Here is a 12,647-nt window from a genome sequence, read left to right on the forward strand (position 1 = left end):
TAAACAAGAATTGACATGTAGAAGAAAAGTGAAATGAGAGCTTTCAATTGGTGTGCGAATAGAAAAAGTCATACAACAACGATTTAACATCTCAATAATTGAAATGAAAACTTTTAAATAATTTCATCAAAATATAAACAAAAATGAATAAATGTACATTATTTGAGAGACTAAATTACCAAAAAAGACATTTTAAAAAAAATTTATAGAAATAGACCGATTTTGGTAAAACGCTTTCAATTAGAAATGTTTCCAATACTAAAAGTGGCACCACCAATTTTTTTAAAATTTTTGGTGCCACCTATTAATGCGGAGATGTAATTTACAAAAACAAACTTTTATATAGTCCTAAAGTATCATTTCCCTTATTTTCTTAAGCAACGAGGGATATGAGATATGTTTATGTATTGCCTCATGAATAGGTTTGGAGTTTGTTTCTAGATAATGTTTGATTGTTTTCTTAAATTGTGATATATACATATATATATATATATATAGAAAGCTAAAATCTCATTTTCTTTATTTCTTTAAGCAATTTTTAAAACATTTTTTCTGATTTTCATAGAAGTGTTTTACCAAAATCGGCCAATTTTCGTAAATTTTTTAAAAATTGATCTATTTCTGTAATTTTTTTAAAAAATAGTTTTTTTAATAATTTAATCTATTTTAAAATTTGCTTTTTATTAATATTATTAATAAACCAAAATGGCCCTGCAACGTTGCTTTCCCTATACTTGAAATAGCTGAGAAGTAACCTCTTTTGCAGAGCAACAAACTCTCTCGCAGAAGACATTTAAACTCATTTTTTTTAGCTTCCCCTTACCGCCATTGAAGAAACTAATCAAAGCTTTCTTTGACTATTCTTTTCAAAGCTCGGAAGACTCAAAATTGGGTTCAACTAACCAAGTGGGTACATTTTATGTTCAAGAAATTGAGCTGGGTATTATTTTTCTTTCAACATTGGGTAGTTCTTTTCTCGTCTTTCACATGGAGTCAAACGCAGGGACGACGGAAACCAGATCTAATGTAACGGTGCCGGATGGGGGAGAAGTTGCGGCATTCGAGTCACTCCAATTTACCGACGAAATCCACCGTTTGATTTCGGCTCCGGCAACTGATAATGCTAGTTCCTTCACGGCTCTACTTGAACTACCGGCTACACAAGTCGTTGAGCTTCTTCACTCTCCCGAGTCGGTGAAGCTCATAGTTGCTTCGGCTCCGAACGTTGAAGATTTCAAAGGCAGCTTCCATTTTCCTTCTAATACTGGTTTGATTCAAAAAGATGCAAGGTTCTCTGTGTTTTCTGGAGAAGGTAACAACAAGAATGAGAAGAGCAACTCGCCTGAAATGACGTCGAAAAATTCAAGCGCGAATCTTGAGAAGGCGGTAAAGAGTGAGCCGGCGGAAACCGCGTCATCCCTGCCGTTGGTGTCTGATCCAACGGTGGAGAACCGGAATATCAAGCGGAAAGATCGAGAAAAGAAGGTAGAAAACCAAAAAAAAAAAAAAAAGGAAAATTTTGATCAAGGGTTTCTGGGGTTTTCCATTTTTGGTAAAATTTTGATTAATTTGTTCTCCGAGTATTTTCAGGTTAAAGGGTCAACAAAGAAAAGCAAAACTGCAACAAATGAGAGATTAGAGGACGCCGAGAAACTGCCTTACGTTCATGTTAGAGCTCGCCGGGGACAAGCAACCGATAGCCATAGCTTAGCAGAGAGAGTAATTTACGAATTTCCATAATTGACTCCTTAATTAGTTTTGCTTATTAGCATTTCTTTCTTTTTCTTTTTTTTTTTCTTATTAAGCTAATAATTTTGGTGTTTAATACAGGCAAGAAGAGAGAAGATTAATGCACGAATGAAGCTACTACAGGAGTTGGTACCTGGATGCAATAAGGTCAGTTCTGTTGGATTAATTAGTTAATTAATGATTTTATTTGGATTTTGTGATTATATTAAGAATATCTATCTTAATGGGGTATTACATCTTTAGATTACTTTTCTTTAGTAACGGTTTTGTCCTTGTCACCTTTTGCACTCAAAAGTAATTGACCTTTTGTAGCTCAAGTTGCTTTAATATTTTAGCTGGTTTTCCATTGTGGGGGAGGGTTTGTTAGAAGTCCCTTTTGAGGTTAAGTTTGTCTTTTCGAGCGCAATTTCGTTGCTGTTTTGGTGAAGTTAGTAATATTGAAAGCTAGATTTTCTAGTTTTAATCAAATCTTTTGAATTTATGTTTTTAGATTTTGAATTATGTATGTGATTTGTATAGTTATAGTAAAATGACAATTTTAGCCTCCGACAATTGTCGATGTGGGAATGCTAGCTGGATGTTACCATGAAGTGCTCAGTAGACATGCCTAGTGCTTGTTGGATTAAATGTCTTTATGGGGTCCCATTTCATTGATGGAGAGTAGTTGCTTGCTTCTAGTTCAAGCTGTGTATCTGTCCTCTATGGGTTATGTAGAAGGGGGATGACAAAAGAAAATGTCTTTTATATGTCAAATGCCTGCCCAACTACACGGGGACTTAATTTGATAGTCCATGTAGAATTGATTTAATTGTTCAAAGTATAATCTTAAGTTATCCCTTAACATTTCACAATATCTTTTTAACAAGTGAAAGCAGCTCTGAGTCAGTTTCTGGTGCCTTTTCTTCGTCAAGGGACCACAATTCAGTAAAGACTAGGTGAGAAAACCTGTTAACAACCATCCTTTTCTAAGAAAAAAAGTCGTGATTTCTTTAATGGTTGATAGGGTGAGAGATGCCGAACTGTTGGGATAAAAATTGTTGATTTTAATTGCTTCTAAATTGATGCATTTACATTGCATCCTTTGGGTGACTGGACATGTTTATGCTTCTAATTAGCTTTAAATTTCTGTCTTAGAGGAGGTCTTCTGAAATTTGAAGTCCTAATTTCCAAACAATCATTTTCTAGGTGGATGTCTGTATGTCTCGAACTTATATGCTTCAAATGAGGTGGCTTCTTGCTCTTTGGCCTTTTTGCAGTTTTTTTTTTCTTTTCTTTTACAACATTTGAATGAATTAGACCATCTTTTCACTCAGTGCATCCATGTAGACGGAGTAATGCTCCTTATTATGGCCTATACAAATTTGTTTTCTGCAGTTCCAAGAACAATAAATGAAAAGTCCAAATGGTGGGTGTCTTCTTGGTATTTGTTACATTATTAAATTATTTTATAGGGAGCCAGTACCTAGAGCTTTGGTAACTACATTTTTGTTTTCAAAAGCTTTAGGATCAAGAAGTTGATTGCTCTGAAAAGCCCTTGTAGTTTGAATTTCTTTAGAATGCAAATCGAATTCATCTATTTTGATGACTATTTGAGATCCGAGAAATACCGTGTGCCACAGATTTCTGGTACAGCATTGGTTTTGGATGAAATCATCAACCATGTGCAGTCTCTACAACGTCAAGTGGAGGTAAGAATTGTGCATTTCAAGCATTGGATATTTTTTTCTCTTAGATGCAAGAAGGTTTAAAGTTGTAACACAATGAATTCAAGACATGATCTTAAGCAACACAACTGAACTAAGAGGGTATAGGGAAAAAAAAAAAAAACTTGGCCACTGGATAGGCCCCTATCAAATCACTTTCAAATGATCATAGATGTCAATCTGACTTGAGATTAATCATATTAAATATGTGCCAAGAGTTTTAGGTGTGTATCATCAATTTCATGGAGGGCTCTTTCTGTGGATATTTTTTGTTTTCTGCAATCCTTAAAATGTTGGTTTTTCTTTTGGTGCTTCTTGTTGACATCCTTTGTTGGTTGAATAGAAGTGTTTGCATTGCTTCCTAACCATAACATGAAACATTTGTAAAATTTGGCGAAGGTCCTGCTAGGCTGGCATTTTTATCACCTGCATTTTCCTGTGGTTTTATGATCTGATTCTTCTAACTAATTTCTTTGCTTGCAGTTCTTATCAATGAGACTAGCAACAGTGAACCCAAGAATTGATTTCAACCTCGATAGTTTATTCACACCAGAAGTAAGTATCAGGCACCTTTGTTTTGAATGTCTAATATAAAGTTGGAAATTGAAAGCCTTCTGGTGATTCTTCCCGCTCACATAACAAGTAGCTCTGCCAAGTTTTTATACTGAGCTACTGATATGTTCCTCCCGAGGACTTATATGGCAAAAGTTTCATGAAAAATTCTTTTTTCATTCCAGGATTGTTGTTTATGAGCTTGTTATGTAGATCGGTAAAGCCTAACAGGTATACACTTTATTACATGGTTTCTTCCACTGGATTCCTACCCAATTTCTTAAAAGACTGTTCCTCATTAATATTTAGAGGGCAGTGGATCATGTCTGGACCACCATCTTCCATCCACCTATATATGCCGTCAACCATTCATTAATGTTTAGATGGGAACAATGGCTGCCAGTCAACTGAATGAAGATGTAGTCATTTCAATGGAAAATCAGAATAGTGGGTCCACACATGAAGGCCCATGATTGCAGGCAATTACTATACAATGCCTCTTAGCAGAACACGTTCAATGAAAATTACTGAAATAGATCTAGTAAATTACTCTTTTGCTAGTGAAATAACTTGTCAAGCTCATAAATTAACTTTACAAGAGATTATGCTGGAATAACCATCTACACAGTGTTCCATTTACACAGTAGCACATTAAGTAACTATTGATTTTAGTGACCAGAAAGTTTCCACTAACATGTCCAGTAATATTTTATTATGTGAAGAGTGGATCTACTATGGATGGTGGTAACTTCCCCAGCTTGGTTACACCTCTGATGTGGCCTGACGTTCAAGTCAATGGATACAGACAACAGTTTCAGCACCAGTGGCATTTTGATACACTTAAGCAGCCTATTTGGGGAAGAGAAGAAGTCTGCAATAATTACGTTACTCTGGAGAACTCACTTTTAAGTTATGACTCGTCAGCAAATTCAGGTAAGATTACTTTCTAAGTATTATAATTAGTAAATATGCGAACCGCGCCGTAACATTTTATCAAGTTGGATATTAGTCATAACTTTTTGATTCATATCATGGGTTTATATAAAGTTCTTCTAATCTCAAGTAAACTGAAAATAAGAATAACTTGTATTGCAACTTTGGTGCAGCAGCAACATTGCATGCAAATCAACTGAAAATGGAGTTATGAAGCCTGAAGAAGCCCCAAGGTTTAGATTTATGGAAAATTTGTTTTAATGGTTGCTAGTGTTGTAGATATATCGGAAATTAGAAACTATCAAGAAGTAGAGGAAAGGCCTCACCATTTATCTGTAGGTTTCCATGTCTTGTATTTACCCGAGTCAAATGGAAACCCTTTTTATTTCTCATGACTGGATTCAATATATCTTGTATTATATAAATACTATTTCCAACTCTGGGTTATTCAATCTGATACTTTTTAATTTTTAAGACATTATTATTAATTAGTTTCTGTTGAATTGTTAGTTTCTTTTTGTTCTCACTCATCAGAATTGTAGAATTCAGCTTTAACAAACTCAAATTTTCAGATTATTTTTCTATAGCAAAGGGCAACAAAGAAGAACATAAATGGCTGGTCCAGCTCCAATTCTGATTACCATGCTTGCTAAAAATGTTATATTTAGTATCCTTATCATCTAATCAAATCCTTTCACTGTCATTGTACTACGACGTGTTGAAAAGTGGGTAAAAGTACCATGGAGGTTCTTCTATTAAGAGTTGAATTGTATTTTATCCTTTCTACTTAAAAAATAGGTAAATTAGTCTTAATACATAAGATCAAGGAATAAGTTAAAATTTCCTCCCATTTCTATTATTAAAAATGGTCCTTGTACATCAGTATGAAGTGCACATGACACGTCATGTGTCATTGTCTAGTTATCTCGTTAATTACGTCAATTTTTAACAATATAAATTAACAATTTTTTAATAAAAAAGATCAATTTAATCTTTAATTTAACATATAAAAATTAATTTTTTTATTTTTTATTTTTTTGAGTAAAAGAGACTAAAGGTGAGTTTGGATGAGCGGTGCGTTTACCTGCGGTTAGTGTAAAAATAACGTGGCGGTGAGATTAGATACAGTACCGATACTGTAGCGTGAGACAAAAAGTAAGTTAAACGCACTGCACCGCACCCAATCGCCCATCCAAACCCACCCTAATTGTAATTTGATTTCGAATACAAGGAGTGAAATTTTCTATAATGTTGACTTAGTTTGCAGTATGGAACTAACCATTTATAATATGTTGAAACTACATGATAAAATGGTAGTGTGTCTAACATAAAATGATGGGGTATGGTTTTCTTATATGGTTCAAATTTCTCAACAATGCCATATTTATGGGTGCTACCAGAAGAAAGAAGTGCATATGAAAAGAAGCATTACAAGGCGATCATATCGATTGTTCCATCAAACCAGCACAAACAAAGACTTACAAACAGGGGCGAACTTAAATGTATCGCCAACAAATTGACAAGGAATATAGACTTTCCTTACACTGCAATGGTGTCCTCCCTATTATCCACTTTCCAACTTGTTTTTTATATCAAATCAAAGGGGACACCTAATGAGACAAAGCACCCAACTTTAAATAAACCTTCACTATGATGAGCTGACGACACAATGGGTAGGACCATAAACCCCATACTTCATTACACAATTCTTCACCTTCACCTTCACCTTCATCCTCGACTCTTTTTAGATTTTATCAAGTTTCTCAGCCCTCACTACGGGGTTGGCTTTAGCAATAGCATCGCGGGCGGCTGTCCTATAATCGAAAGGACAGTTGTGTTTGTCGGAGTACCTATGCGCTGCACAGAAGATGTTTCCACACTTGCAGCTAAATCCTGTCAAACCAACACGCTTGTGGCATGCATTACACCTGTTGGGACCCTCTTTTGTTTTCATCCCACTGAAGGTCATATGGGATGGATCGATGGATGATTCAATTTTTGACCCAAAATTTCCACATTGCACAGCCAAAGCAGCAGCAACAGATGGTTCCTTACCATTCCCGCTAGTGCTGCCATTAACAATGCTATCGATGGATGATGCTACGAGTTGTGCCTGTTCCTGCTTCAGGATCATTGCCTTGTGACATTTGGAGCACATATTCATGGTAGCCGCACTTCCAAAGAAACCACAGTTATTAACACACAGGATGGGGCCTTCTGAAGCTTGGCGGCCCGTCTCATCAAGAGGGTCCATCTTCTCTAATCTCCTGCAACAAAACCACCTTACTACCAATAACCCAAAATAAAGGAGGAACTCAAGAAAATAAGAGCAGAAGGAAGAGAGGAAGAACCACAAAATGATTCAACTCCAAAAGATGGATATCAATAAACGGACATAAGCACATATTAAGCATGTAAAAGATCATTTTACTTGATAAGAACTCATACCAAGGACTAACTATCTCCATCATGATTCATCAATCAACAGTGCACCAGAGACCAGACATAACTATCATTACTAATTGTAGCGATCTCAGGTGATGCGAAATTGAAGATAATTAGTTTACTTACAACATAACCATTAAAGGAACAACACCGCATCAGCTGATAATAATACCAATCAAAGGGAAAATGTTGAATAACAGGTATGGGCAGAAAGTAGGATGTATGAACATCAATAAACCAAGAAGCTATGTTACTTGGGTTTGTGCCGGATAACATAGGAATGTTCAATTTTTCCTAAGATTTTCCATATATTTGGTGGGCCCTCGGAGGGTCACATCCCTAAACCCATGTCCAAAACTGTTTCCAACACCAGTTCATTAAAAATAAATAAAGTCCGAGCAACACATCCAATAAGCAAACATATTAGAGAGAGAACATCATGGAGTTGCCAATACCAATGATAGATACATACACACATATATATAATATAAAGCATCCTTTGTTTAAATCAGTTTAGCATGATAACAAGCTGAAGTTAGGAATATAGGCTTTCAATTGACCATAAGTTCCAAAATACATTCCCAGAACCGACATGTTTGCAACCATATCCATTATATCTAATGTTAAGCCGTGCATATGCTGCACAATTAGTATATTGGGTGTAGATTGGCTCTGAGTCTCTCACAATCATAGAACAAAAACATTTTTGCCATTGTTAAAAGGCAATAACTGCCCGATAGCAATAGAGAAAATTAGTTCAATTACGCAGACTTAAGCTAAGGCACTTCCCCCTATATCATCATGAATATAATTAGTCTCAAAAGGAAGCAGATAATCCAGTGTCCTCTAGCTCGTAATTAAAAATACATAAATTGATCTCGATTTACACTAAAAATTCTTAGTAAGCAGCCAGCAACAGCAAACAAATTTCTAGTTCCTCTTAAAAATTCAATTTTTTTTAGCAAAAACCCTAAACACCCAATTGACCCAGATCAAGTACAACCAGATGAAAACAAAACCTAAATTATCTCTTTTTTTTTCAAGAATTAAGCTTTAAAAGGACGTAAAAAAAGGGGAAGAAAACCCTTAATCAAGAAAATTCCTTGCCTGATATCTTAATTTGGCCGATCTTGTCTGACAAAATCGAACCCAGCGATTCCTGTCTCATGCAGAATACATACACATAAAAAAAAAATTACAATTTTAATACAAAATAAAATAAAACATAATCTCTTTCTTCACATCTAATTTCAACCAAACAAAATTTATTTTTAAAATAAAAAATTAAGAAAAAAGGTAAGAATTTATATCATCATTTAAAAAAAAAAAGAAAACAGAGAGCTCTTACTTTAATCGAAGAGATATATTATGTAACGAAACTGATAGGAGAAAGAGAAACTGCGGGTGATTTTTTCTTTTTCTTTTTTAGGAGGATTTTTTTAAAAATAATTATCACTTTTCTTTTTTCCTTTTATTTAAAAGCTTTCTCGTATAGCCTTTTTGCTGCCACGCGACGCTTTTCACTGACACATTGCCCTTCGGAAAGGCTACGTTTACAGTTCTACCCTTGGTTATATGTTTATCATATTCCTTTTTGGTTTAGGAAGGAATGGACCATTTTGGAATTTTGAGATGAATCTAGCTTTTCTATTTTGGGACGTATCCGAGCCCTAATATCTTTCCATTTTGGGTCTCATCATACATTTATGAATATTAGACATGTTCATCAATCAGATATTTTGGTAAGTTCAAAGGTGACCCAAAAGTTCAAAAAATAAATTTTAATTGAAAAATTAGACTTGGTTAATATATGGGTCAGGCTCGAATTTGAATATAATTTATAATATTTAAAATTTGTAATAATTTAATTTTAGATGGTGTTAAAAATATAATTTAGAGTTCAATTCAGAAATCAACTTAAGTCCAATAGTTATTGAATTGTAATTTAAAAATGCTTGAGGACCTAATTGGTAATTAACTAAGGGACCTAAATGGTTTTAAACCATTGTTTCTTATGAGATAATGGAAAATGATGATAATATCCACTTAGTTTCATAATCATAATTAATAAAGAAGTATATGTCTTAATTTAGTAAATTGATCGTGATTAATTAAGTTAATTAAAACATCAATCTTGGTATAAATATCAAGTAGTGGAGGGAAAAATCTTGCACCGTCCAAATAGGAAGAAAAGAAAGAATTTTCTCTTTTGTTTTTTTTTAACAATTTGGTCCAAAATTCTTTAAGGTACTTAAGTATTTTCTTTGATTTTTTATGTTTTTATGATCATCTAAGTTTGATTGAGCTTACGAATGCTTTAGATTTGTCAATTATTAGGACTAAGTTGAAAAGTAGAAAAAGTGTTGGAATTGATTAGAAATTCAATTAAGCAATTTAGTAGTTTTGAGACATTATGGATTGAATTGAATAAATTAAAATTGTTGAAAATTTATGTTGTAGATTAGAAATATAAGGTCCCTAATGGGAGAATATGAAATTAGATTTGATTTGATGTTAAATATCAAACAATATGAGTATTTCAGATATAGCGACTAAAATGAGTGAAATGCAAACTATGTTTGATTATGTAATTTTCATGTGGTAGGGTGAAAACTAATATCGATTCTATAGATGAATTATCGTGCGTAGCTAAAGACAACGTCGAGTCGTCCCGAAAGAAAGGAAAGGCGAGAGTTGTAGACGAGTAGCTGATACAGTTTGTACTTTCATGATTTGAATTCAATATATATGTCTTGTTACAACTTACTTGTCTCATGATTCGATTTGTATATAATGATATGGATGTTGTGAATTGAATCGAGATGAGCATGGTATAAATGAGTATTATATGAAACTATGATATGTGATTGTGAATATATATATGTTTGGAACATTGATTACCCTATTAACTATCTCAGGCAAAGTCGAATATAGTTGGCATGCCTTAGGATTAGTGTACAGGTATACTTCAATTTATATCGATGAGGCATGAAGCGCATACTATACTTCAAACATTCTTATGAGGTGTAGAGCACATTTTACTTCGGTTCATACCGATGAGGCACGGAGCACAAACTATACTTCAAACATACCGAACTGGACTAGTATTAACCAAACTTTTTAGTCCTTTAACTGTTAATCAAACCAAACTTTTTTTAAAAACAATTAATTGAAATTTAATTTTTTTTGTTAAAACAAGTATAAAACATATAAAAAATTAAATTGGTAATGTTTATTTGACTGAATTAATCAAATTAGTAATAGCCTAATACATATAATATATAATATTATTTATTAAGTATAGTTAATTCGATTAATTACCCGATTTCAAACTGAATTAACTGTTAACTAAAATTCCAAAAAACCTTTAACCGATTTCTGACCGAACTAGATCAATTAACTGACCGATTAACCAAATTAGATTGATTCGGTTTTTAATTCGATTTTAACCGAAGTTTGAACACCCTTAAGTGCCAGATATATTGGTGTGATGGTTAGATGATCCATGTATCCATTTTGAGTCTATGTCCGGTTAATAGAGATTATGACACATACCATGTTATATGATATTTAATATGAAATATCAATATCAATATCAATTTTGAATGTTGTATCTTGTATGTTACTTTTAAAGTAATTAAATATGGCATGTGAAAGATCATACGAACCAATTAAAACGAGCCCTAAGGGCCATAAGGATATGAAACGAATCTATGGATTCAAGATAGAAATAATAAATGAATGGATTTCTAGTATGCTATGCCATATATGAAATTGAGATATGATGATAAAATAAATTATGTGTTTATGAATAAAATGTCAAATGAATTTTGGTATCGGGCTATGCAATTTAGACATGAAAATGAAAATTGATTTAGTTGATAGATGAATCATGATTGAATTGATATATTGTTTCTATTTATTAGTTATTTAAATCATGAAAGTACTACTGAGTCCTATTGTTCAACGTATTGTTTGTTTATTTCCATGCACAAGTACTGTAGCTTTCAAAGTCACAAGGTGATTAGAAGCATCCAAAATCAATTTTCGACTTAGCAAATTCGTACATTTTGTTATGTTAATTGCAAGTGGCATGTACCTAAATTTTGAGTTGGTTCTTAGATTCAGCCATATTGGTACAAATGATAGAAAGGTTTACATTTTAAGCATGTCTGCATGAGTGATGTTAAGTATATATATATTTCTAGTGAGTTAATGTTTCATACCAATTTGGTCATGTTATACTTGTGATGGAGTTCTTCCTTGTTGGTCGAGTAAACGAAAGTATTATGTATTTACGATCACATGTTGATAGATGCTTGATGTGTCAAGTATGGTAGTTTGGTATTTAAACTAATACCTAATTTGCATTGTTGTTGAGTTATTGGGTCACATAGACCCTTTGATATTTGTACTTGGCAAATTGGAGAAGAATTATGTAAAAATTTGGGGGAAACTGCCTTTAGAGTCACGATACTCCTTTACCAGTGTCACGACATCGAGCTTCTGTTTTCATAGTCGTGATTCTCCCCTACTAGGGTCGCGACATCAAATCCCCTATCCTCAAGGTCGCGATGTTCCCCTATTGAAGTCGCAATGTCAATTTCTTGTCTTTAATGTCGCAACATTACCCCCTAAATTATGTAATTCTTACACTTTAGTTCCTCATTCATCATCAGATTAGTATGAGAGCTTTCATAAGCTTACTCATAATGCAAATTTGATTAAATAATGTTTTTGGAATATATAATATTTAATTGTTTGTATAATTTATATCACAGAATATTGAAATGACATCGTAGTTGCTTGGATAACGAATGTGACATCTCATGTCTCAAATTTGGTGATCAGGTCGGGAGCGGGGTGTTAAAAACTAAACCTATAATAATATATAATGGGAGAATATTTGATACATTGTCAATACATAAATCTCATGCATCATCAATGAATAATAACATAACATCCCATCATTAAATAAAACAAAAAATAATGGAGGGCTTTTAAATAAGGTTAAAATGTGCTACAAGTCCTTGTACTTTTTGAAAAATAGGAATCTATTCCTTGTAGTTTTATTTTGTGGAATTTAGTCCTACTTTTCGATTTCAAAATTCAAGTCTAACTGTTAACATTATTATTATTATTTTGATAAATTTAAGTTGATTACAATGTTATTTTTAATTACATGGCTACCAAATGATTTTTTACTTCAAAATTGTCATACCAACAAATTTAATTAAAAAATTTAACAAGTGTTAACAGTTGGAC

General features: G+C 33.2%; 2 protein-coding genes across 4 annotated transcripts; one reads left to right on the plus strand and one right to left on the minus strand.

Annotated features, from left to right (window-relative positions):
• The first annotated feature begins 717 nt into the window (after nucleotides 1-717).
• LOC105786228 (transcription factor bHLH48) lies at nucleotides 718-5,411 on the plus strand. Of its 2 annotated transcripts, none has more exons than XM_012612570.2 (7): nucleotides 718-1,485; nucleotides 1,591-1,719; nucleotides 1,831-1,896; nucleotides 3,369-3,437; nucleotides 3,936-4,007; nucleotides 4,727-4,937; nucleotides 5,111-5,411. In XM_012612570.2, exons 1-7 carry the CDS (start codon nucleotides 988-990, stop codon nucleotides 5,149-5,151), a joined length of 1,086 nt encoding a protein of 361 aa, XP_012468024.1. In that variant the 5' UTR covers nucleotides 718-987; the 3' UTR covers nucleotides 5,152-5,411. The 2 variants fall into 2 exon arrangements, with proteins under 2 accessions (XP_012468024.1, XP_012468025.1); XM_012612571.2 differs by having other exon boundaries at nucleotides 719-1,485; nucleotides 5,114-5,411.
• Nucleotides 5,412-6,320: 909 nt separating this feature from the next.
• LOC105786229 (zinc finger A20 and AN1 domain-containing stress-associated protein 8) lies at nucleotides 6,321-8,879 on the minus strand. Of its 2 annotated transcripts, XM_012612572.2 has the most exons (3): nucleotides 8,731-8,879; nucleotides 8,490-8,541; nucleotides 6,321-7,204 (listed from the first exon to the last, which is right to left on the minus strand). In XM_012612572.2, the coding sequence occupies exon 3, from the start codon at nucleotides 7,189-7,191 to the stop codon at nucleotides 6,682-6,684; it is 510 nt and encodes a 169-aa protein (XP_012468026.1). In that variant the 5' UTR covers nucleotides 7,192-7,204; nucleotides 8,490-8,541; nucleotides 8,731-8,879; the 3' UTR covers nucleotides 6,321-6,681. The 2 variants fall into 2 exon arrangements, with proteins under 2 accessions (XP_012468026.1, XP_012468027.1); XM_012612573.2 differs by lacking the exon at nucleotides 8,490-8,541 and having other exon boundaries at nucleotides 8,731-8,836.
• Nucleotides 8,880-12,647: the final 3,768 nt, after the last annotated feature.

The sequence above is a fragment of the Gossypium raimondii genome, chromosome 1 (genome assembly GCF_025698545.1).
Source record: "Gossypium raimondii isolate GPD5lz chromosome 1, ASM2569854v1, whole genome shotgun sequence".
Lineage (NCBI taxonomy): Eukaryota > Viridiplantae > Streptophyta > Magnoliopsida > Malvales > Malvaceae > Gossypium > Gossypium raimondii.